The 27,500-nt window shown below is 43.0% G+C and overlaps 1 protein-coding gene across 1 annotated transcript in view; it reads right to left on the bottom strand.

Moving 5' to 3' along the window:
• Nucleotides 1-3,572: 3,572 nt before the first annotated feature.
• The window catches only part of LOC138953616 (serine-rich adhesin for platelets-like), a 71,757-nt gene continuing 47,829 nt past the window's right edge, over nucleotides 3,573-27,500 (bottom strand). The window contains exons 2-3 of the mRNA XM_070325491.1: nucleotides 12,569-16,948; nucleotides 3,573-6,661 (exon numbers count right to left, since the gene is read on the bottom strand). Coding sequence (XP_070181592.1) covers nucleotides 6,402-6,661; nucleotides 12,569-16,928 — 4,620 coding nt within the window. The 5' untranslated portion in view covers nucleotides 16,929-16,948 and the 3' untranslated portion in view covers nucleotides 3,573-6,401. The remainder of the gene's footprint in view (nucleotides 6,662-12,568; nucleotides 16,949-27,500) is intronic.

The raw sequence follows: 27,500 nt of genomic DNA, 5'->3' as shown, positions 1-27,500 counted from the left end.
CCATCAAAACAAGCACACCACAAGCGCATTCACTGAACTAGAATGCAAAATGTCAAAGTAAAACAACATACAGTAGAATAGCCAATGCTGGTGAATTATTTGACTTTATTTTATCTTTCAAGTATGAAATGTCATTCTAATGTATGAAATAATTGATTGATCACAATTGTCGCTCCCACCCAAGCTTTGATTTTTGGCCTTGATTTCTTTGTAAAAGTGTTGTCTTAAAAATCAAAACAGACTTGTGTGGACAGATTTTACAAAAAGAAAAGAAACAAAACAAAAAAACAACAACAGTACCAACATTTCTTTCTTTATTTGGTGTTTAATGTCGTTTTCAACCACGAAGGTTATATCGCGACGGGAGACACTTGTCAATTGTTTCTTGTTCACAAAAGCACTAATAAAAAATTTGCTCCAGGGGCTTGCAACGTAGTACAATCCTTACTGGGAGAATGCAAGTTTCCAGTACAAAGGACTTAACATTTCTTACATACTGCTTGACTAAAATCTTTACAAAAATTGACTATATTCTATACAAGAAACACTTAACAAGGGTAAAAAGAGAAACAGAATCCTTTAGTCGCCTCTTACGACATGCTGGGGAGCATCGGGTAAATTCTTCCCCCTAACCCTAAATCATTTAAAAACATCTACGAACAAATCAAATTGTTTTCATAACACCGGCCTCAGAAACTTAGCCTTAAAGCCTGTTCTTAACTGGGCGAAGTCGACTTCGGGCTCAAATAAGGACCACCTTTAAAGCTTTGTGGAATGCCGGTGTTCAGACAACACATATAAGTAGAAACAAGTCGCGTAAGGCGAAATAACAACATTTAGTCAAGCTGTCGAACTCACAGAATGAAACTGAACGCACTGCTTTTTTCACCAAGACCACATACTCGTAGCTTCGTCAGTCCACCGCTCGTGGCAAAGGCAGTGAAATCGACAAGCCATGCATAGTGCGGTAGTGGTTGCGCTGAGCAGGATAACACGTATGTCTATTCTTTTTAGCTTACTGAGTTTGTTTTTAATCCAAACATATCATATCTATATGTTTTTGGAATCAGGGACCGACAAGGAATAAGATGAAATTGTTTTTAAATCAATTTCGGAAAATTAATTTTAATCATAATTTTTTTATATTTTTAAATTTTCAGAGCTTGTTTGTAATCCAAATATAACATATGTATATGTTTTTGGAATCAGAAAATGACGAAGAATAAGATGAAATTGTTTTTGGATCGTTTAATAAAAAAAATAATTTTAATTACAAGTTTCCGATTTTTAATGACCAAACTCATTCATTAGTTTTTAAGCCACCAAGCTGAAATGCAATACCAAAGTCTGGCCTTCGTCGAAGATTGCTTTGCCAAAATTTCAATCAATTTGATTGAAAAATAAGGGTGTGACAGTGCCGCCTCAACTTTTACAAAAAGCCGGATATGACGTCATCAAAGGTATTTATCGAAAAAATGAAAAAAACGTCCGGGGATATCATTCTCAGGAACTCTCATGTAAAATTTCATAAAGATCGGTCCAGTAGTTTAGTCTGAATCGTTCTACACACACACACACACACACACACACACACACACACATACACCACGACCCTCGTCTCGATTCCCCTCTCTATGTTAAAACATTTGTGACACTCCACCACGAAATGAGTCGCATGTCACCTCACGCGGTTCTGCGCTAGGCATAATAAGTCCGGGGGGTGTCTAGTAACAGTGTGAGTGTCCCCATAGTCGCAGGCTTATAACTCAAAAAGTTTTCTCTCTTTTCTAAAACGGTTTTCACCACTGGATAGAGAATAAAAAACTCTGTAAGAAAATGTAAAAATATGAAAATCATGAAAAGCTGACATGCGACTCATTCCGTGGTGGAGGGTCACATTTAGTCAAAACTTGACTAAATGTAAAAAGGATAGAAATAATAGAAGAAGAAAAAAAGTGCAACAAAAGCAGTCAACACTGAAACTGAACACAGTAAACAATCAAGGTTAAATGAGTATTCTTGGAGTCAGTTGAAAGACCAATCTCATTCAAAATCAAGAGCAGTAGTCTCATTCTTTCTTTATTTGGTGTTTAACGTCGTTTTCAACCACGAAGGTTATATCGCGACGGGGAAAGGGGGGAGATGGGATAGAGCCACTTGTCAATTGTTTCTTGTTCACAAAAGCACTAATCAAAATTTTGCTCCAGGGGCTTGCAACGTAGTACAATATATTACCTTACTGGGAGAATGCAAGTTTCCAGTACAAAGGACATAACATTTCTTACATAAGCAGTAGTCTCATCATACAATTTAAAAATAGTCACAAACAAAACCAAAAGCATCATATAAAATCAGGTACAAAAACACAATCATTTAGTTTCGTCTAATCATCTGCCAAAACAAAACAACGTAATGGTCATGAACAGCATGCACACTGGCCTCTCTCCAAAATCCAGGATAAATGAATGAATACTGAAAGTAAAACTAAAACTCTGTATATATATGACAGTGTGTATATGAGTACTGCAAATAATTATAATACTAGTTCAACAAAATATCAAGAAGTAATAAAAAGTGTCAAATACCTCTTCTAATATTTTAAACAAATTGATTTCATTGAAGCAATTTTAGTATATTACTAAATGGCTGAATTTCTGAATCCAACAATGGCATACAGAGATGATTTTTCTGTCTCATACGAGGATAAACTTTGAGAGGCAGTATTTTTTTTTTTTAATCAGAAACTGAGTGACACTTAATATCAATGGCACAAAAAACAAGGCAGTATACTGTCGGCATTATTGCTAATAATGAACTATCTGTTAATTTTGTTCTCCTGTTATAAAAGCCTAGAAAATATGTAATACAGGGATATTATAGGGATACAATAGGGAAGGGAGGAGCGGGTGGGTAGGGGAGGTGGGGAGGGGGGGGAGAGGGGAGGGGAGGGAGGGGGAGGGGGGCACTAGAATGGTGGTTAGTGGTGGGGAGAAAGAAAACTTGAATGTGAATGAAAATCTCTCTGTCTGTAAGTGTGCGTGCATATTTGTACATATGCATGCAGCTGGGTAGGTATTATGCATGACGAGGGGGAGGGGGAGGAGGAGGGAGAGGTATGTGCGGTAGGGGGGAGAGACTGGGAGATAAACTGTCTCTCTAAACAGAAAAAAATACAACTGGCATTTACATTTGAGAAAAAATAAACGAGTAATTTTCAACTGGTATAAATCCTGTGCAGAATACAAAATGCGTAGTACAGTTCTGCTTGCTACTTTCACTCTCAATTCTTTAATCACCAGCATGCACTCAATCTGTGTTTAAGTTGTGATTAATGACTAGGTATATAATTGTCAGGTTGCGGTAATAAACTCATTTTCAAAAGAGAAAGAATGATGTGTAATTTATATAAATGTATAAAAAAAGAAATACAAAAACATGGAAACAGAAAAAACAGAAAAAAAAGAAACAATAGTATGTCACTGTGTATACATTACAAAGACAATACAATTCTACACTTCTTCTTTCTGTCACTTTATACAATCCACAATACTTATGCACACCTGTTAAAAAACTGAAGCCATCTTTCTTTATTTGGTGTTTAACGTCGGTAACTGAAGCCATCAAATATGTACAGATCTACTAATATATAAATCACTGTTGCACACAACTAGTGAATAAACTGCCTTGGAATGATATGACAACCATTAAACAGGTGTTAAAAAATACAATCACTCCCAGGGTATGAAGAATATAGAAAAAAGCTTCGTTTATTTTGCTAATATGCATTGTTGTAAACAAATAACATCACACTGATTTTGTGCAAGCTATGTGCAAATCACACAAATAAAAGCACAAAAAAAGAGCAAATACTTGGATGAAAATGATATGCACATGAATGATTTCGTCAAGTGTATACTTAAAATTAGAACATGTTAGTTGTAGTTCTTTAAATACCTCACACACAGATACTGATACTCAGCACTTCCTCACACACACACACACACACACACACACACACACACACACACACACTCTCTCACACACACATACAAACTTCTCTCTCACACATACACACTATCTTACTCTCTCTCTCTTGCACACATACATGTACTCTCTTTCTCTCTCACACATACACACTATCTTACTCTCTCTCTCTCTTGCACACATGTACTCTCTTTCTCTCTCTCACATACACACTATCTTACTCTCTCTCTCTCTTGCACATATGTACTCTCTTTCTCTCTCACACATACACACTATCTTACTCTCTCTCTCTCTCTCTTGCACACATGTACTCTCTTTCTCTCTCACACATACACACTATCTTACTCTCTCTCTCTCTCTCTTGCACACATGTACTCTCTTTCTCCCTCTCACATGCTCACGCTCTCTTTTCTTCTTTTTTTTTTACCATACAATCTCTCTCTCTCCCTCTTTTCTCTTAGACCTTACATCTCACACATTTGTTCAGCCTCCCTTCTCAACCTACACTTCCCAAAAAAGAAACAGAACTAAACCAAAGCATATAATCTGCAATTCAACTTTCCACTTCACTTGGTGGGTTTCTCTGATGTTCATGTTATTTTCCCTGTGGACATCTAATTACTTAGCGAATTTCAGGCAAAAGCTCACGGACTGATGCTACCTATTTCAAGTCAATGAATCATTTAACAGTAACACTTTATGTACTTTCGATAAGCATAGTAGAAAGAAACATGTTTGTAACGGGTTGGTGTCTTGAAAAGTAAAAAAAAAAAATGATACAAAACGATGGAAACAAAAATCGATATGCATGCATGGGAATGATGTGATGAAAGAAATATTGCACCGGAAAATTAACACTGTACATGTGATGGAGAATGGAATCCCAAACTGACTGATGATTTGTCTGCTGAGTTCCCTCTGAACTACAAGCACTTTTGAGCGCACAGTAAGATTGACTGAACAATTGAATGAGCTTCTAAATGATTACAAAATGTCACATTTTGACTACATGTATCTCCGAGCTGGGGAACTACCTTCTACAATTGCACTGGGGAGAAACAGAAAGCTGAGCTGAACGTTATCACAATGCTTTATATCTCTACCTCTTGTCTTCCTCCACACTAAGAAAAAGCAAACATTCCATACAAATCATGCGTCTAACCCTTGGAACTGCATGCATGGCTACTCACTTTAAGTACAAAGTAAAATCGGACCTGGCATGTACACTCCAGTTAAACTCAAGTTTAAGTACAAAGTGGTTTTCACAAGATTTTCACTCGAACTGCCGGATCATCATGTTGCAGCCTTCTCTATATCAACAAGAGCAGATAATCACAGCACAGTCTCCTGTTCTGGCCCCAGCAACATGCGTCAAACAACAGTTGCAGTTTCTTTGCACACAGGGCAAGGCAAGCGATAGTACAACAATTGTCCATCATCTCCTACACAATATACAAAAAGTTCAGGATGTTTCCCATTTTGTCATGACAAGAGACAAGCTAATGTTTCTTCTACTCGCTGATAACTATACGACAACGATGCATCCTCTGCCTTAACTTTAAAGCACAATAATCTGTGCCGTTTTCCGATTGAGTTGGTCTTCGCACATCAAAATCAAGAAAGGAAGGACACTCGCCCTCATCAAAGTGTGTAATAATAACAATCCTATCTCAAAGACAAGAATCAAGTTACATCAACATCAATCATCATGGTGCAACCATCGCTCCATCAGCAAGAGTGGGTACACTTATTAGCAAACTAAACACTAAGCCATCCCGGCAGAACACTTCTCAATTCATGAGTCACAGAACCCACCAGTTAACTCGTACACACCATTGTCAATGTTAGTCTTCATCTCTTTCATGGTCTGACGCAGTTTCTATCTTGTTGTCAATCTGGACACTGTAGTGAGAATTTTCTAGATTAATGTCATTCATTCCTCCTAGTATACTATTCCCCATTACATCACCAAAACAAAACCAACCAGATAACACAGTACACTGTTGTCAAATCTTGCCTTCATCTCCTTCATAGTCTGACGCCGTTTCCATCTTGAAGATCCGGAAGTGGTAAGTGATTGTTTTCCAGATTCAGTCCTCCTGGTGTTCGTACATAACATCCCCTCATCACATATGCAAAAGAAAACCGACCAGGTAACATACAGCAAAGTCAGCACAAGTCTTCCTCTTCTTCGTGGTTGGACGCTGTTTTAACCTTGAAGATCTGGCAGTGGTAGTGGTTCATTTCCAGATCCAGTTCTCCCACATAACATCATCCCAAAGAAAACCAACTAGGCAACACACAGCAATGTCAACGCTAGTCTTCATCTCCTTCATGATCTGGAGGCGGTAGTGGCACTTAGCCACCCTAACACCAGCAAAAGAAAACCGACCAGGTAACACACAGCAAAGTCAGTGCTAGTCTTCATCTCCTTCGTGATCGGACGCTGTTTCCACCTTGTTGTCGATCTGGACGCGGTAGTGGTACTTGGCCACATAGCGCACCCATTTCTCCGGCGGGTTCGGGTTCTCCACGGAGATGGATCTCACCTGGGCTTTAGAGACGGTGGTGGCCGGCGTGTTAAACTCTACGTTGGCCCATTCCTCGAAGGTGTCGGGGATTTCGTCGTGTGGACCCAGGTCCAGTCGAAGGACAAACATGTGGTTCTTGTAGGCACCTGGAACACATGAAAAATAACTTGTGATACTTTACAAGACTAAAGGAAAGTAAAGCCAGACAAATGATTTGTGATACATATACTTTACAAGACTAAAGGGTACAATGGTACCTCTCTTTATGACCCCTCTCTTTTACGGGTCCCTCAATAATACGACCAACTTTTCTCTGACGGATTTTTTCTCCTTCTTTGTCTTAGTATTTCTCACCTCCGTATTACGTCCCCCTCTCTGATACGACATACGACCGTCCATACGTGGACTTATAACGACTTTTCCCAAAATTATCATGGGTTTGGTTTACTCTAATTATATCTCCAAGTGCGCGATATGGACGCTCAAAACTTGCGGAAATCCTTTCCGTGTACAACATCACTTCGGCACACAAACAGCTGAAGCCACGGGTTTTCGTTTCTATTTCAGGTCATTACTTTATTATGAATCTAGATAAAGCTCATTTGCAAGATCTCTGCTTCATTTTGCAGTAACTCTTACCTGACAACACGCAAAGTTACAGACTACAGAAATATCATGAAAGTAATCCGCACATCGAACCAAAACCGAAAGTTGTGGTGATGTCAGGAAATTTTGCGATGTACGTCAGCGAAGCACGTGCAAGTGTTTTTGTCAAGCTAACAATGGCCGACGCCAGAACATAGTTTCGAAATCTGGAACTTTTTTTTGCTTTCCCCGATCCGTGACCGAGTGACGCGATATACAACCGCGCGTTTGGTTGAATCAATAAACTCTCCTCATAATCCCGTCAGTGAAGTTTGAAGATGAGTAGTGGAGTGTCCTAAATTACTCAACTCTCTGGACAGTCCGAAGTGCAATGATGTCCCTTGAAGGAGCAAGCGCTTCATCGTGAAAACTGACGCTTTTCGCTACAATGTTACATCAGTTTCAACACACTGCCGCCGTTCTTTACATTCGGTACCTTGCGTTTGGGACACTGTGTCTTAGTTTTTAACCAAATTCCTTGCTGGGTATCGTATGACTGATTTGTAACTGGTAATTTTATCGACATCGTCAAAGATGTGCATGCTTTGGAACCGCATGCTTTTGTTCGACCTCAGTGTGTTTATTGCAAACTAATAGCTCTTGAATAGTTACGGTGCAAGCAAACTTTGTGTGGGTAATTAATTGAATAGAAAATTGGTTACCATACTTTGTGGGTGGCATCAATCAAAACGCCCATGTCATTCAATCCGGATCAGTGACGGACCGGACATGAACATAAACCAACTCCTCCATATTACGACCCCTCCATATATAACGACCGAATGTCGGTAACATTTTCAAAGTCGTTATATAGAGGTACCACTGTAGTAGTAAAAGAAGAAAAATAATTTGTGATACTTTGCAAGACTAAAGCCGTAAAGGGCAGATGTAAAAAAAGAAAAATAATGTGTGATATGTATACTTTACAAAGGGAAGTAAAAAAACCAAGAATAATAATTTGTGACACTATAAAGGAATTCTACTGCTAAATTTGGCAACTTGTAGTTTTACAGTGGGAGTATTCATCTGGTTTATGATAAAAGTCTGCGAAGTGATAGTCTTGCCAGCCAGTTCATTGAAACAAGAAACAAGGAGTGTAATGAAAACACGCACACACCCACACCGAAACACAATGACTCCTTCTATAAGGTGACCTTTAAGTTGAACACGAAACGAACATTAACATTTACAACAGAAAGCTGCTCCCTGATATGTTGGTGTCAGATAACATTAAATTTGATTTCCAAGTCTTTACTGAAACTGTGAGGGCTGAGAAATACATTATGAACAAAAGGGAATCTGGGTCAGAGTGAACTATCTCCCCTCTTCTCTGGTCACTCCCCAGGGCAAAACCATACAGTACCCAGGTCTGACGTGTCCAAGTCTGATTGAAGAAGCCCCTACACCACTCTCTGGTGTTAATGTGAGGGCTGAGAAATATATTATGATTATGAACAAAATGGAATCTGGGTCAAGTTGAACTTTCTCCATTCGTCTCAAGTCTGTCCCCAGCAAGTCCACGGCAAAACCATACAGTACCCAGCTCTGCCGCGTCTAAGTCTGATTGAAGAAGCTCCTACATCACTCTCTGGTGTTAATGTGAGGGCTGAGAAATATATTATGAACTGAAGGGTGCAATGGCTTGGTGGTCGCCGCACCTCCAAAGCGGAAGGTTGTGGGTTCGAATCCCGGCCGCGCCTGGTGTGTTAAGGTGGAGATTTTTCCGATCTCCCAGGTCAAGTTATGTGCAGACCTGCTGGTGCCTTATCCCCCTTCGTGTGTAAAAGCCAGCACAAGACCAAGTGCGCACAGAAAAGATCCTGTAGTGTAATCTATGTCAGAGTTCGGTGGGTTACAGAAACACAAAAATACCCAGCATTCTTCCTCTGTAAGCGGCGTATGGCTGCCTAAATGGCGGGGTAAAATCGGTTATACATGTAAAGATCCACTCGGGCAAAAACACGAGTGTATGTGAGAGTTTCAGCCCACGAACCCGGAAGAAGAATATTTTGAACAAAAGGGAATCTGGGTCAGGGTGAACTTTCTCCATTCGTCTCAAGTCTGTCCCCAGCAAGTCTACCGCAAAACCATACAGTACCCAGCTCTAACACGTCCAAGTCTGATTGAAGAAGCCCCTACGACACCACTCTCTGATGTTAATGACTTCCTTGGGGGCAAATGATCATGATGTACAGCATAGGAATCCTATTCCTTTTCTGCACGAGACATCGAAACCAAGTCGCCCCCAGCTATAGAATTCGCCGTTCTGATGTCTATACCAAGCTGTTCGGGCATGGAGCTGACAAATTGGTTTGGATAATGAGCTCTTGGGGAAATGAAAATCGCATGAATATTTAGCCCAAAGAATTGTACTGCTCCATTTGCAACACAGCTCATTTTTGCACTTATAAATATAACGAAAAGTTTAAATTTCGTGAACGAGGAAATGGAAGATACTGGGGTCTCAAGTCTTGGTATTTTATACTCTGCAGTGTTAAGCAGGAGGAAATTAACCCACTTCTTATTTTCATTATTCTCATTCCCTAATGAGAATAATGAGAATAATGATATGTAATAAGAAGTGGGTTAATTTCCTCCTCCTTAACACTGCAGGGTATAAAATACCAAGACAGACACAACAGCAAAAAACCAAATGTACATGTACACACAAACCAACCAACCATTATATGCTGCCCCAAACAGTAGTTGATAATTTTTCATACATTTAGTCTCTTTCATTCGCCTGAAGACAACAAGCAGGTACACAACATTTCTCTCTCTCTCTCTCTCTCACAAACACGTTGGAGAGAGAGAGAGAGAGAGAGAGAGAGAGAGAGAGAGAGAGAGAGAGAGAGAGAGAGAGAGAGAAAGAGAGAGGGAGAGAAAGAGGGAGAGAGAGAGTGAGTGAGTGATAGAGAGAGAGAGAGAGACTGAGAGAGGAGAGAGAGAGAGGAGAGAGAGAGATAGAGAGAGGAGAGAGAGAGAGAGAGAGAGAGAGAGAGAGAGAGAGAGAGAGAGAGAGAGAGAGAGAGAGAGAGAGAGAGAGAGGGGAGGGGGGGAGGCTTCGAGGTTATATTTCTTTGCACATTTTTCATGTTACTTACAAGTACTTACTGAGTGAACTCTTCTAATTAATTTAATTGAATCAGTTTCTTTTCTGCAATCTTTTTACATTTAGTCAAGTTTTTACTAAATGTTTTAACGTAGAGGGGGGAATCGAGACGAGGGTTGTGGTGTATGTGTGTGTGTGTGTGTGTGTGTGTATGTGTGTCTGTCTGTGTGTGTGTGTGTGTAGAGCGATTCAGACCAAACTACTGGACCGATCTTTATGAAATTTGACATGAGAGTTCCTGGGAATGATATCCCCGGACGTTTTTTTCTTTTTTCTGATAAATATTTCTGATGACGTCATATCCGGCTTTTTTAAAAAGTTGAGGCGGCACTGTCACACCCTCATTTTTCAATCAAATTGATTGAAATTTTGGCCCAGCAATTTTCGACGAAGGCCGGACTTCGGTATTGCATTTCAGCTTGGTGGCTTAAAAATTAATTAATGACTTTGATCATTAAAAATCTGAAAATTGTAAAAAAAAAAAATTGTTTTTAAAAGGATCCAAATTTACGTTTATCTTATTCTTCATCATTTTCTGATTCCAAAAACATATAAATATGTTATATTTGGATTAAAAACAAGCTCTGAAAATTAAAAATACAAAAATTATTATTAAAATAAAATTTCCGAAATCGATTTAAAAACAATTTCATCTTATTCCTTGTGGGTTCCTGATTCCAAAAACATATAGATGTGATATGTTTGGATTAAAAACACGCTCAGAAAGTTAAAAAAAAATAGAGATAAAGAAAAGCGTGCTATCCTTCTCAGCGCAACTACTACCCCGCTCTTCTTGTCAATTTCACTGCCATTGCATCGAGCGGTGGACTGACGATGCTACGAGTATACGCTCTTGCTGTAAAAATGCAGTGAGTTCAGTTTCATTCTGTTAGTTCGACAGCTTGACTAAATGTTGTAATTTCGCCTTACGCGACTTGTTTTAATTTTTGTCTGTGTGTGTGCAATCTTTCTCTGATGGAAAAAAAATGCATGAGGGTTGAAATTTGGTTTACCCCAAATAATAGAGGGTGTGGCCTAATGGTTATGCTACAGCTATAAAACATCCTTATATTTCATAAAAAAATATTCATTACAATTCTGTTAAATCGTCAAATTTTCTGGACGCTGCATTTGTGAGTCATTACATACTAATGGTAAACAGAATTGACACTGAATTTCTCTCTCTCTCACTCACATACACATGCATTAACCCTTAGGCTGGTTGTCGCGCTACTTTACGTATACTGTCACCTGGTTGTCACGACATATGTCGCGCTACTGGCTCAGTCTGTTTGGTTGGTTCTGATTACCTCTCATGGATGCGAAAACCTATATATATATATATATGACCGTTTTTCTTTATTTTTCTCTCTGTTAATTCACCAGTGGCTATGTAACATGTGTTACAGAATTGCACCAGTGTAAGGGTTAACTTCCCTCGTCTCCCTCACATGACAGTCTCCCTCTCAACTCCGATCCACTTCTATCTCCTCCACCCCAAAGACAAAGGGGAGAAAGCACTTTCAATCAGTAAATGCATACAACATGTGCAACAAGACTGGGTGACCGAGTGGTAACGCACTTCCGCTCGGAAGCGAGAGGTTGCGTGTTCAGGCCTGGGTCAGGCCGCAATTTTCTCCCCCCTTTTCTAACCTAGGTGGTGGGTTCAAGTGCTAGTCTTTCGGATGAGACGAAAAACCGAGGTCCCTTCGTGTACACTACATTGGGGTGTGCACGTTAAAGATCCCACGATTGACAAAAGGGTCTTTCTGCGGCAAAATTGTATAGGCATAGATAAAAATGTCCATCAAATACCCGTGGGACTTGGAATAAATTATAAAGTAAAAAAAAATTCCATCTCACACGGCATTAAGTCTCAGGAAACATGAATACACGCATGCAGGAAAAAAAAAAAAATATGGGTAGCGCCGTATGTATGGCAGCTCGCTTTCCCCGGGGAGAAAGCAGCCCGAATTTCCATGAGGGTAACCTCACTGGACTGTAAATCTTATCCAATCCAATCCAATCCAATCCAAGAGAAAGCGAGAGTTATGCGGAGCCAATCTCTTGGCACCTGAGAGAATAATTAACAAGCATTAAAATGAACAAGCTATATATAGATGTCATCCTCAATCATAAATCTCACTTACTCTTGTTTCACATGTATGTATTTAGATCACTTGTGTAATGTCCCTTTGTTTCTCAGATTTGAAAATAGTGCTCTGCCTTACTGATTAAGATCCTCCACCCCAGCTCAATTTCTTTTCCCCTTCTCGTTTCTCTCTAAACCTCTCACCTTGATTTCGTTCTGGCAGTCTGGGCACTCTCCACACCACACTGCGATGCAGGTGCTCGTACTTGGCGGTCCCCACGGAGGCTTCCATCAGTGCAGAACTCAGCAGACCCTGGGCCATCATCGTGATCCGCTCCAGACCTTTGATCTTCCCCGGCTTCCTCGTCATCGACTTGAGCGACCCGTACTTGAACTTGCGCTCGTAGCGGAAATAGTAAATCCAGGACTCTGGGATCTTGAAGCGGATCTCGATGTCCTCGCAGGGGAACTGGCCGCACTTCTTGCTGAAGGCGTGGTAGCCGGTGACCAGCATGTCGCAGCGGATCTCGTAGTGCCGATCCTTCATGATCTGCTGAGCGCGGAGTTGCAGCGGTAGCTCGCGGTTTTCTCGAGGTCGTATGCGGAAACGCAGCAGCTCGAACTGACAGGCGTCCAAGGGGTGGAAACGGATGTTGTTAGTCTTCTCGTAGGTCTCCAGGTCCACCACACTGTGGAACTCAGGGTCCTCGATCCGGATCCAGTCCTCCGTCTTGACCGGGATGATGTCGTGGCGCCCGACCACCTCCAGCCCTTTGCGGGTCCTGTCGTTGATGCCCAGCTCACACGCTGGCATGCCCGTGATGAAAGCCAGAACAAAGACACGCACGCGAGCCTTCTGGTTCAAGGTGCGCCCGTCCTTGTCGATCACCGCTTCGTACTCGTCCCAGACATCCCCCTGTATCTCCTCCTTGGTGTAGGTGAGAGTCTTGTCTCGCCGGGCGTCCAGTCTCATGAAGGCGTCCTCCATCTCACCGACAAAGGAGCGAATTTCCTCCATGTCCAGGGAGCCGAACTTGAGCAGCTCTGACACCTGGGGCGCATGGTCCAGCACCATGTTGGGCTTGGGTTTCTTTACGAACGACGGAGTGATACGCTCAGGCTTGATGCCCACTCTTTCTCTGTAGAAGATGTATTGCACCTTGACGGTGTGGATCTTACCGTACTGGTCAAACTGCTGCACTGTGAGTTCTGACACGGAGTAGCACGGTTGCAAGGGTAACTCCTGGAACACGTCTCCCTCGCAGTCCTCACTGTCATACACTTTGAGCACGGGGCCGTCCTTGGTCTGCACCAGCTTGGCGTACACGGTTTTCCAGAAGCGGTTGCCTGCCAGCTTCTTCTTGATGGGCTGCCTCATCATCAGCTTCCAGTAGCCTTTAGTGAAGGTGGTTCTGAAGGGCTCCAGAGGTTCCAAGCTCTCATCCTCTTCATAACTGCTGCTATCCGAGGACATGGACTTGAGCATGCCTCTGGGCTCCACCACCTCTTTCTTCTCCTCTTCAGGCTGGAAGCTGGCGAAGTTCTCTTCCGGCGGGGACTCCTTGTCAAAGGGGTTCTCTCTGCTGGACGCTGGAGGAGACTTTGGCCGCTTGGGGGGAGGGGGGAGGACAGGCACAGGTGAAGAACCAGCACCGTCTCTGTTAATGGGCTCGGCGCGGATTTTGATCTTGAAGCCAGTGTCTTCTTCCTCATCTTCATGGTCGTCATCAAGGTTGTCGAACGCTCCAGTTCCCATCAAATCATCGGTTCCGAGAAGAGTGTCCGGTTTTGTTGGCTTGCTTGGTGTACTGCTGAACGGGTCAAACACGTCAGAAGGCTCTGAAGGCCCTGCAGCAGCAGCACCAGTAGAGGGGGTTGCCCCAACTTTGTCAAGTGAGTCAGTAGAAACCAAGAAGAGCCGGTTAACGTTTGCTGCAGGTACAGGGGCGTTGATGTTCTCAAAGCTGGCTGTGAGGAAAGGGTTAATGGGCTTCATAGTCCCCCCCTCCCCTCCGGCACCGTCTGCACTGATGGTGGGATTTTTAGGAGTCGTGAACATATCGTTCTCAAAGGGGTTGAAGGCTTGTGTAGGAGAGACAGCGTCTGCCGCGCCCCATGCACTGCCCGCATCCTGCTTCACCTCTCTCTTCCCTTTGCTGGAGAAGAAGTCATCGTCGAAGTCTGGCTGGCTTTGAGGGGTACTTTCTGCAGCAGGTTCTGTAAGAAATGGGTTGGCTGGTTTGGGTTTGGAGGCAGAGTCTGAGGAGAATACTGGCAGGGATGGTTTTGGCTGCTCCTGAGGATTGGCGTTCAGGTCCAGCGAAGGTGCACAACCGAAGGGGTCTAGGTTTGAACTGTTATCCTGAGGCACGCTACTAGCGATGGATGAGGCCGCCATGAAAGGATCTGCTTTATCCTGAACAGCACTGCTAGCTGTAGATGAAACAGTCATGAACGGGTCATTCATGTCCTGTATGTTGCTACTAGCAGTGGATGACAAGGTGCTAAAAGGATCTGCTTTATCCTGAACAGCACCGCTAGCAGTAGATGAAATAGTCATGAAAGGGTCATTCTTATCCTGTGACGTGCTAAAAGGATCTGTTTTATCCTGAACAGCACTGCTAGCAGTAGATGAAATAGTCATGAACGGGTCATTCTTATCCTGTATGTTGCTACTAGCTGTGGATGACAAGGCGCTGAAAGGATCTGTTTTATCCTGAACAGCACTGCTAGTAGTTGATGAAATAGTCATGAACGGGTCATTCTGGTCCTGTATGTTGCTACTAGCAAATGATGACATGGCGCTGAAAGGATCTGTTTTATCCTGAACAGCACTGCCAGCAGTAGATGAAATCATCATGAACGGGTCATTCTGTTCCTGTGAGGTGCTAAAAGGATCCGTTTTATTCTGAACAGTACTGCTAGCAGTAGATGAAATAGTCATGAATGGGTCATTCTGGTCCTGTATGTTACTACTAGCAGTAGATGACAAGGCGCTGAAAGGATCTGCTTTATCCTGGACAGCACTGCTGGTAGTAGATGAACCAGTCATGAATGGGTCATTCTGGTCCAGTTTTATGCTATCTGTTGGGGATGTTACTGTGATGGAAGGATCATTTCTCTCCTGCAAAACTTTACTGCTACTGGATCTCACAGTCATAAATGGGTCCATGTGATCCATGGCTTTTGAGCTGTTCCCCGGATGGTGAGCAAAGTCAACATTATCCGCTTCATCCGACTCTACAATGGTGGCAAAAGGGTTAAAGGCATTGGTTTTCTCTGCAGTATCAGCCTGGCCAGAGTCAGAACTAAATGGATTTCTAGACAAGTTCTCGGAACCAGTATTCTTCTTATCAGCTTCGGCACCCCATTGTAGGAAGTCATCGACGAGACTGCGAGCCAGGTTGGACACAGCGGCGCTGTCGGACGCAAACTGGGTCTGCTCTGCCAGGAAGTCATCGTCAAAGGCCACAGGGCTGGAGCAGAGAGAGGACTGGTTGCTGCTGAAGGTGGACCCCATGCCCATGAACCAGTCCACGGGTTCCTGCACCGGCCCCGACTGGGCCCCTGGGTCAGGCTGGCTGAGGAAGTCATCCAGGCCTAGCAGATCCTCGTTGATGATGGGATTGGGCTGGGTGCCGGACCCTGTGAAGTCTGAATCTATGCCCAGTCCCAGCAGGTCTACCTCCTGAGCGCTGGGGTCTACCGGGGTGGAAGGCGGGACTGACTTTTCGAAGGCAAGCAGGTCCAGTTGGTTTTCCCGCTCCATGCTGAAGCCTCTGCTCCTGGAATGGTAGTCTGAAGAACCCGCCGGCGTCACGCTAAGGTGTGGTAAATCTCGTATCCCTGTGATCAACGTGGACAGCTCACTGTCATCTGGATCATCCCCGTTGTTGAACTGGCTGTACCCGCACTGTGTGTCGTCGCCGCCTAGGTCTAGTAGTATGTTACTCTCTGCTTCATCTATCGTGGCTGCATCGTCTGCTCCTAGGTTTGTGCAGGGTGTGGGTGAATGGTCCTCCTCCGCCTCCGGGTCATCATCTGTCAGCTGACCGCGCTTGGCCGGGGAGATGCGACCAGAAGGAGAAACGCGGCCCGCGGCTAGCTTGCCTATGTTCTGCTGAGTCTTCTGCACGTTGAGCTTGATGCGGTCCTGCATCTGAAGGAAGGCCTGCCATTGCTCCGACTTGGCCTTCACCGTTTCATCCACTGGCTCGTAGTCACCTTCAGCAAAGTTCTCCTTGGAGGGGGACTTGGAGGGGGATTTGGAGGGGGACTTGGACCTACGTTTAGCACCCTCTTTGCTGGCCTTGATCAGGTAGCCAAGGCTCTTGGCCGCTTTCGATTTCTTGCTAAAGATGCCGTGTTTGTGGGAAGGGGAACTGTGTTTGCTACCGCTAGGAGAAGCACTGGGCTTGTCTTTGTCCTTTTCGGGAAAGGCCTCGCTGGCAGTAGAAGCTGCTCCGCCGGCCTGACTTTTCTTGAAAACGTCGTCCCCAGAGGGTGGTGGTGAAGGCAAGTCCTTGACGAGAGTGGAGGATTCATCCCATGAACCAGTGGACATGTCGCTGCACTAGTCTCAGCCTGAAACATACAGCAACAATTTAGTCAGTGCTAGAGTAAGTGAAAGCTAAGTTTTGTGTGTGTGAGTGTGTTTGTGTGAGTTCAGTGTGTGTGTGTGAGAGAGAGAGAGAGAGAGAGAGAGAGAGAGAGAGAGAGAGAGAGAGAGAGAGAGAGAGAGAGAGAGAGACACACACACAAACACACACTCACACAAACAGACAGACAGACAGAGTTAGACAGACAGACAGACTGGCAGAGAAAGTTTAACTGAGCTGGGAAGATGACAGAGCAAGAAACAGACAGGAAAACTGACTAGCAAAAAAACCACAAAAATGTACAACACGCCGGCAGGAGAATAAAAATGTAACCTGACCGACAGCTAAAACGGAACATGTAGTACATATACGCAAAGCCAAATTCTAGCTTTTACTTCTTTTGTTATTGATTTTTCAGCCCTCCGGTAATTCTGACAGTGGTTTAAAAAAAAGCCACATGTAATTGCTGTGCAAAGGTGGTATTTTTTGTTTAAAAATCTTGTTACTGCCCTACAAGAATAATGTCTCAACAAAATCCTCCAAAAATCTTCAACAAGCTGGAAAAGGGAAAAACAAAACAATTTCTTTTCTAGCTTTCAGGGACAGAAAACGAAACAACAACAAGGCACGTCGCGCAAAGCTAACTTACTACATTAAGTCAATCTGTTGAACTCACAGAACGAAGTTGAATGCACTGCATTTTTTTCACCAAGATATTATAGCTTTTACATGCAAGAAAACACCAGCATGGCTGATTCCAGTGCAGAGTGAGGGAATTGTTTATTCAATTCAATCTGCTAACTTAATTCAGGAAACAATCCCATTCTGCATAAAATACAGCCACACTGTTGATTTTTGGTATGTGCCCAAGTGAAAGTTGAACAGATCTCCGGTGGTGAACATGATAGTGTACACAGGAAGAACAATTACCTTTGAACACCCTTAAGAACAATGCATAGCACAAAGAGGCATGAGCAACACAACTAGATGGAGAACAAGAAAACTTTGAAACACTGGCAAGGAAAGACGTGTGAGGTTCAATCAATACTCAAGTCCATGTACAACATTTGAGATCCAATTACACACAAGGGATGATATTGCCCTAACTGTTCCACTGTATGCTCAGCTGTTGAAAAATGGAGCTGAGACCTGGTCGACAAAAAGCAATGAAGCAGGAGGTGTGACTTAATGTTTTCAATCAGATAATGTTTCCCTGTTGTTCCCTCATTAAGTCAACCAGTGCAGGTTTTGTAAAAAAAAATCAAAAAAAAATCAATGCAATTACCCATTCATTCACGCCCACAGTCAGGTTCGTCTCTGCATAATTTAAGTAGGATTAAATATTTATCAGCAGAGACTGACAATTAAACCTGACTGTGTTTAAACTGCCCTTCTTTCTGCGCAGGAAAAACAACAACATGATTACTGATTTCCATGCTAATTTATGCAAACAGAAGGGAAAGCAAGACCAGGAAATGCTTCTCTGGTCACTCTGTGTAAAGACCGGTGCGTGCCTAGTCCGATCCCCAGTGACCAGTGGGTAATCTGATACTTTCCTTGCGTGGCATTGTGTCTGGCCGGGGAACAGATTCTCCGGCACCAGATGTCAGACTCATATATCCAACCATCAACGGGTAACTCTGCATGCGTGATTTCCTACATTCTCAGACTAGATAGTCGTGCCATTGCACCAACCTCAGTACAATTCGTTGATTTCAAATCTAATCTCTGTCTGTAATAATATTTCTAAAATCATATATGCACATTTAAGTAAATGATGTTTTGGTATGCTAGGGAGTAAGGAATTCTATCCTGAAAAACCTGCAGTCCAGGCTTAGCCTCAAAGTATTCCTGTTTAGCAGTTAAGAACAGGTTTCCTTCCAAGATGTTTTGATACATTCTGTGTCTCCCTCTAAAATGGAGAAATCAGAGATCAGAAGCACCAACCATGATTATGGCGTATACTGCACAGCATAAAGCTGAAAAAAGTCTTCTGAGACGTGCCCAAATCTTCTGTTGACAAAATCAAGAGCCAGGGCTTTAAAAAGCCATACTGTTACTAACAGTGTTGACATACTCTCTCTCTCCCTCTTTCGCCCCTACCCTACGCCTCCCCCCCCCCCCCTCCTCACCCCCATGTCAGAATTCCCACTGTCTCGTCCTCGGGGTTCTGTGAACATGTGCTGTTCTTCCCAGAGCACCCCACACATCACGACTTTTGGATATTATCCAAAGAAAACTCTATAACGCAAGGACCAGTTCATTTCCTTCCTCCATGTGCGGTCTCCAAAGGATGAGGATGAGCTAACGGATACTCAGTAAAGTGTACTAGCTGGCACAGTAGCTGCAGTTAGACTCAGCTGTCCCTCAAGTCCATGCTGTACCATGGACGTATTTCAAGAACAACTGGCAGCTGGGGACACTTCCCCGCTGCAGTCTGACCGTAATTCCTCATTAGTAAATCACCTGAGACTCCTCCTTTAGGGCGGGGACGTAGCTCAGTTGGTAGCGCGCTGGCTTTGTAGCCAGTTGGTCGCTATCAGCGTGGGTTCGATCCCCACGTTCGGCGACAGATTTATTTCTCGGAGTCAACTTTGTGCAGACTCTCTTCGGTGTCCGAACACCCCCGTGTGTGCACATGCGCACGAAAAAGATCCCACGTTCACAGCGAAAGTCTCAGGGCTTGGAAAACACGAAGACACGCATGCATCATCTCTCGTCTCCGATTATCACGATCGTATTTCGATACTTTGACGAGACAAACCCAATGCTGGTGTGTCGAAGAAAACAGCCACAGCGGGCTTGTTCGAATCAAAGTATCACACCATATCTTCAACGTATTACCAATACCTGTCCAAATATAGACACGTTAAACCCTAATAGTCAGTCAGTCAGTGGTATCCGGACAGGTTGGAGCAAGCACAGCTAAAATGAGTCCATAGAATCAGCAAACAGGGGAAAGGAAGCCCTTGGTTATGTTCAGAATGAAAATTGTGAATGCTAAAAAAAACAACCCCACAAAACCACGCCTGTAGGCCAACTGTCAGTGATTCTGAGTTTTCAAGTTTTTCAGTATAATACATGTATCGTTACGTACTGCCTGGATGATTTCAAATCTGGAATTTTAACAGGAAATTATTTCTAAATCTGGAATTTTTGATTTCCTGATGACAGCTTTTATCCGTTTAAGCATGGTGCTCAGTACACTGATCTGATGACATTAAAAAAAAAATTCGAAAACTCATTTGTCAAACTTTCTTTCTGTTCGTTTCTACAATCTGTAAATAATTAACCTTGTGGAGAAATCAAACTTCATATAGACTTTTGTTGTCTTTTACAGCACATCAATTATTCCTGAGGATGACCTCGATCTGTCTCCAGATTGCAAGAAAATAAAAGACCCTCCGCTGGAGTGTTCAGGCCATCCCCCCCCCCCCCCCCCCACTCCCCTGCCCCCAATCTCAATACAACTCTGATGATAAATGAGGTCTCCGAGACCCTGGAGATTGTGATTGTGACAGGCAGGTGGTTAGCTCCTAAGACAGCAGAGGACAGGGCAATGCTGTCCTTCTCTGTGTAGACAATGCCCCAATAGTGGGAAGGGCGGTCAAGACAAAGCAGGTGATCTCACCATGGCATAGGCAATGACCGAGATAATGTAAAAAAAAAAAAATATATATATACATAAAATTGTCACGATTTTTAGATCGTCTATGCACTTTCGAAGACGAATTCAGAGATAATCTTCTCGGAAATGTGTAAGAACGGTTCTTGTGATTTAGCACTTTGAAGAATGCAAACCTTGTGGAACTGGTTAATTGTTTTGCACATGACACAAATGCATGAAACACTACACTGGCTCAATGAAGGCAGATGTGACCACGAGAAAATACATCTATTTTACTTCATACACCGAAAGAAGCTATACAGTAGTCCCTTCCATTTCCGGCCCTTTCGTGGGCGTGAACCTACCCGGAGCGGCCAGCTTTCCCATGACTAATGAGTTTTCCTTCTATAATTGACTCTTAATGGCCGTTAACCTGTCTGACGCGGTCAACGGTCACTGATTTTTGCCCTAAGGTGCCCCTCTTACTCGACAGGAGCGGCCACTTAACGGCCACTTGTCACTTTCGCGGGCGAGCGCCTGTGGTGTGTGTGTGTGTGTGTTGTGTGCACAGACGGCACAGCACGAGCAGACGACATGAATACTTACGCATGCGCAAACTGTAAATACAGACATGCGCATACATGTACATTTACGGCAGTCACTTCCGGATCGATCACAGCTGATGTGAGTTTGAAACACTTGTTTATCTGACACTCAAATACATATATATAATAATCCAAACAACACACATAGAAACATACGAAACAATAGCTTAGCCAGGACGATCGAGTTAAACACGCAAATAATTAAGATGTATAAACGAAAGCAAAACTAACAGAGACAATGAATCGGCGGCTCGTGGATGATCGCTTTCTTTTCTTCATGAAAACTTGATCGTGTTTTTTGGGTTTTTTTGGAGGAGGAGGGGGCCTGTAATGAACGGCCACCTGATATTTGCGGTCACCTTTGCAATGACTAATGGGTGACCGGATATGGCAGGTACTACTGTACTATCTTCATTCAGTAACCGAAATTTCCGAAATTAATTATCTGCAGGGTTGTGATGTAGCGCCGCTACAAAAAAAAGTAGCGAATAGCGGTAAAGTACTTTTTTTTTCAAAAGTTGTAAAAGTAGCGAAATAGTAGCGGCGCTACTTATTTTTTTGTAGCGAATAGCGATTTTGCGCTACAAATTCCGCTACATGTGTAATCTTTTAGGGACATTTGTGTTGATCGCGTGGTCACAGATTTATGAGCTGCTAACGAGTGTTTTCGGCGAATACTCACCGGAAGTTACACCGGAAGTTACATTGTTTTGAATCGCGATAGGCCTACTCAATGATCGATCGATCATTCACACTCAGTTCACACTTCATTCTCAAGAGCAAACGATGGCAGCCGGACGTGTATTACCGAGTTTTTTGGATAATTTTTTAGAAAGCTTTGCTTTCATCGAGGAGAAGGAAGACAAGTTTTTATTTAAATGCTTGTTGGGTTGCGCTCCTGCGAAAGTGTTCTCGTGTGGAAAAACCTCTTCCTACAACTTGAAGGTTCATTTGCAGGTATGTCTACGTTTTCAGTATTTTACTTCAGTATTTTACGTCTGTCAGTTCACACTTCATTCTCAAGAGCAAACGATGGCAGCCGGACGTGTATTACCGAGTTTTTTGGATAATTTTTTAGCAAGCTTTGCTTTCATCGAGGAGAAGGAAGACAAGTTTTTATTTTTTGTAAATAAAATGTATTCTGACTTTGATTTCTTGTTCTGTGTTTACTGCTTGTGTGGAGTTAAAAGTAGCGGAAAAAGTAGCGGCTACTTTTTGAAAAGTAGCGGAAAAGTAGCGGCTACTTTGTGTAAAAAAGTAGCGGAAATGTAGCGGCTACAAATTTTACTAAAGTAGCGGAGAAGTAGCGGCTACTTTTTAAAAAGTAGCGATCACAACCCTGATTATCTGACAGTATTCCATTTCGATGCGTTATTTTCATTTTAATTCAAAGGGGCAGCGATGCTTTATAGATGAGGACAGAACGCTGATTTCTGCGCACACGTATTACTATACGCACATGTACCCCTGCCTTACAGTTACACGCTCCCTAACTTCAGAGAACCTGTTTCTACAAAACATCCATCAGTAAACCTCGACAAAGGCAACCCACGGCCTCGATCAACAGAAACACAGCACACGACAAACAGTGTACAGGGTCTATACTACTCCACACAGAAAGCACTCTAAAATAGTAAGGGAAGTCGCTAACGAAGTAGTATACATAACAGGGACGTAGCACCCGGTAGGGCATGTAGGGCGACCGCCCGACCACTTTTTCCGTAAAAAAAAAAAACAAGTCGCGTAAGGCGAAAATACAATATTTAGTCAAGTAGCTGTCGAACTCACAGAATGAAACTGAACGCAATGCCATTTTTCAGCAAGACCGTATATTCGTAGCATCGTCAGTCCACCGCTCATGGCAAAGGCAGTGAAATTGACAAGAAGAGCGGGGTAGTAGTTGCGCTAAGAAGGATAGCACGCTTTTCTGTACCTCTCTTTGTTTTAACTTTCTAAGCGTGTTTTTAATCCAAACATATCATATCTATATGTTTTTGGAATCAGGAACCGACAAGGAATAAGATGAAAGTGTTTTGAAATTGATTTGGACAATTTAATTTTGATAATAATTTTTATATATTTAATTTTTCAGAGCTTGTTTTTAATCCAATTATAACATATTTATATGTTTTTGGAATCAGCAAATGATGGAGAATAAGATAAACGTAAATTTGGATCGTTTTATAAATTTTTATTTTTTTTTACAATTTTGCGATTTTTAATGACCAAAGTCATTAATTAATTTTTAAGCCACCAAGCTGAAATGCAATACCGAAGTCCGGGCTTCGTCGAAGATTACTTGACCAAAATTTCAACCAATTTGGTTGAAAAATGAGGGCGTGACAGTGCCGCCTCAACTTTCACGAAAAGCCAGATATGACGTCATCAAAGACATTTATCAAAAAAATGAAAAAAATGTTCGGGGATTTCATACCCAGGAACTCTCATGTCAAATTTCATAAAGATCGGTCCAGTAGTTTAGTCTGAATCGCTCTACACACACACACACACACACACACACGCACGCACATACACCACGACCCTCGTTTCGATTCCCCCTCGATGTTAAAATATTTAGTCAAAACTTGACTAAATATAAAAAGAAAGAGAGAGAGAGAGAGAGAGAGAGAGAGAGAGAGAGAGAGAGAGAGAGAGAGAGAGAGAGAGAGAGAGAGAGAGAGAGAGAGAGAGAGAGAGAGAGAGAGAGATCTACCAACAGAACACCCCACGTAGTATTCACGCGATGGCATAAGGTCGGTTTTTTGGGTTTTTTTGTGTGTGTGTTAGTCTTGGTCAACTGCTGGAATAGGATGACGTCTTATTTTGACGAGAACGTCACACGTGACGAGTTCCGTCAGGCCATAAAAGTATTGGCGCCAATTTAGTGCAAATTGCTTCTTCGTCCGTCTGCTCCCATGAGAAACAATGGAGGTAAGAAATGTTTTGTATATTCTGTGTGTGAAGCTGGGGTCAGACTGAGGGGTGAGTGATTGTGTGTCAACCGTAAGTACGCCATAACAATTGAGTAACACAGTAACTTGTGGGGTTAACAGTGTCACATGAAACAACATGTAGAGAGAGAATTGAACAATGGACACAAGTGTGCATCCTGGTTGTGATGGATCGAAAACGCGCTAAAAATATTCTGACAAATCCCTCTATTTTTCAGTCATCACTCAGGCTGCCAATGTTGATGGCTGGACGGATCAATAAATTGCTTGTTTAGAAGTAAACCAGTTTGTCAATCCTTGCTTTTTAACACACTAGACAATAATGAAGACGAAAGTCATTTGAAGTAAGTGCTCATCACATTCAACGTATCGGAATTTAGATATAAATGTAAGTCGATTGATAATCACTGATACATTCACCAGCCCGTTGTTTGGTGGAGGATGGAAAGATGATTAGATGGAACTGAGCTCAGAAGGCACGAAATCGCATCATGTTTTCTTTCTTTTTTAGACCATTACAAGGGGACGGGAAGGGGGGGGGGGGGGGGGCGGTAGTGTAAGCCCCATATTTCCTTAGCTGTCTCAGCATTTTGTCTTCCATTTTTTTCCGCCCTACCACTTTTATTAGGTGTGCTACGTCCCTGCATAATTAACACCTTACACAACACTCTCACATCACCAGACACCATCAGGTAGCAATCAAATGAGCAGTAAAAGCACAATAACCGCAAGCGGCAGCTGACACACATGAGAGTGACGTGTGTGTAGCACGTGCTCACAGTCACACACGAACACTCAGAATTCGTCATGTAAACAAATGAGCAATTATAACGACAGAGCTCTCTAACGTTGTCACGGGGACTGTTGGAATGTGGCAAGCATTAAACAATGATCGCGCTAGAGTGAATCAATAGAACACCATCTCCCTCTCACCTGCTGCAGTGTCTGTAATCGTAGACAGACAGTCGGGTCTAGTGTCGCTAGCTCGGTGGATGGCACAGCAGTAATTAATGTGTCACAACACGCGCTAAAGGCCAGCTTCGAATACGTGGGTGAGCTCAGCCTTTTGCTGAATAACCGCTACAAAAGAATGTACAAGCACAAAAGTAAAACAGTTATAGAACAGAAAGCCAATCGGAATAGTGTTCCACGATATCATTTTGTGCAGTACAAATATGGTATTTCCCTTTTATGATGTAATGTTATGTACGGTATCTTTCTTAGCTCTGCCGCATTCTGATAATCCTCGCTCCACGGCACGGCTATCGCCAGTTGTCTCTCTGACCGAACGCGAAAGTCCTACGCGAATCTATCAAAAGAAGAATACAGAGTTGTTCACGAGCAGTGTTCGCGAGACGAAAATGATTGCAGATTGGCCGACTTTGACAGTGATCTCCGTTCTGTTCTTCACAGTTATGACAAGAAAATTGGTTGATTAAAATCAACATGGCCGAAGCAATGTTTTCATAAAAGAAGCGGTAGTGTACCGGCACATGTTGTATTTGGGTTACATGTGTTGCAGAGTATTTGAAAATACGTAGGCATAAAAACATGCAAAGAAGAGTGATAAGTCCCTGTTGTGAATATAGTCAAGTGGATAAATTGATTACTTATGTATCACACTAGTTTTACTGCTACAACAGTCCCTCTCATGAACAGACACCCTAGGGCCAGTGCAAACCTGTCCGTACATTGCAGGTGGCCGGTCACGGGAGAGGCCCTCCCTCCATCACACACACTGACGGACTGAGTGAGTCTTTGCTACTGGTGAACGAGCTCTTCTTGTACTGAAACAATAAGGTCAAACTACTTCAACGTATAACTGGGGCGGGGATGTAGTTCAGTCGGTAGCGCGCTGGATTTGTATCCAGTTGGCCGCTGTCAGCGTGAGACTGAGTTCGTCCCCACGTTCGGCGAGAGATTTATTTCTCAGAGTCAACTTTGTGTGCAGACTCTCCTCGGTGTCCGAACACCCCCGTGTGTACACGCCAGCACAAGACCAAGTGCGCACGAAAACGATCCTGTAATCCATGTCAGAGTTCGGTGGGTTATAGAAACACGAAAATACCCAGCATGCTTCCTCCGAAAACGGCGTATGGCTGCCTAAATGGCGGGGTAAAAAACGGTCATACACGTAAAATTCCACTCGTGCAAAAAACACGAGTGTACGTGGGAGTTTCAGCCCACGAACGCAGAAGAAGAAGAAGAACGTATTTAACTGAAAGGAAAAAAAAATGTCCTGTAAAAATGACGTTAAATGAACGGTGTCAGAAAAAGAGAGATAAAAGAAATCCTCAAATTCCTGAGGATACAGGCACCCCATGAAAGCAGCCACGAGCACACACTTTGCAAAAATATGAATTGAAAACCTACATGTCGTACTTTCTTTTTTTCTGGCTTTAATGAATGCTTCAGGCAGTGACTTTTCCCTGTCCAGTTTCCTCTTTCGTCTCTCTTCCCCTCTCTTACCCACTCTCCCCCCCCCCCACCTTCCCCTCCCCGGCCACTCCTTTTACCCAGCCCGGACAGCACAAACTTCTAATCTGCAAGGCAGAGTACACATTTTCAGAGATCTTTCAGCTGTCTCCACCACAAGCCAAGTGGTCGAGTTACCCCACTAATGACCCGAATCACCTTCCTCCTGCTGGGTACACGTGCACTCAAGTTAACACAAGACTACACCTCTGCTTTGACCTGCGTGCCAGGAGTCGGATGAGAGAGAGAGACTTAGACTTAGACTTAGACTTAGACTTAGAACATTTTATTCACATAAAGGGTAGACATTTTAGGCCATAGGCTTAATCTTACAATGTGCCCTTTACATTCACACAAACACATATTCACGCGTGCGCCCGACTAGAATCATAGAAACATCAAACATACAGTAATAATAAATGAGAAAAGTAGTAGAAAATACATGAATGGAACATCAATAAAGCAATTACAGAATGGAACATTAATTACGCAATCACACTTGCGCACTCACACGCAGACGCACAAGGAGGAACACATATAGTACTAATAATAATATACACACAACTAAGTGCCATTCAACAAACAGAGACAGAGAGAGAGAGAGAGAGAGAGAGAGAGAGAGAGAGAGAGAGAGAGAGAGAGAGAGAGAGAGAGAGAGAGAGAGAGAGAGAGAGAGAGAGAGAGAGAGACTGAGAGAGAGCAGGGGTCGACATTAACTTATTTGGCCTGGGGCCACACTGGCCCCAGAGATGGAAATTGCTGGGGCGGAAAAAAAAATCTGGGGCCCACTCTCAGTATTCACGTGCGGCAATGCATTGTCTGTTTTTCTTCATCGTACTGAAGCCAGGGAAATTCTTTCAACCATTTGACATTGAAATTACGACAGCGCTTCGCGCTTTT

The sequence above is a fragment of the Littorina saxatilis genome, linkage group LG17 (genome assembly GCF_037325665.1).
Source record: "Littorina saxatilis isolate snail1 linkage group LG17, US_GU_Lsax_2.0, whole genome shotgun sequence".
Classification (NCBI taxonomy): Eukaryota; Metazoa; Mollusca; class Gastropoda; order Littorinimorpha; family Littorinidae; genus Littorina; species Littorina saxatilis.
Note: the sequence above shows the minus strand (reverse complement) of the source record. Positions and strands in the feature narration are given on the sequence as shown.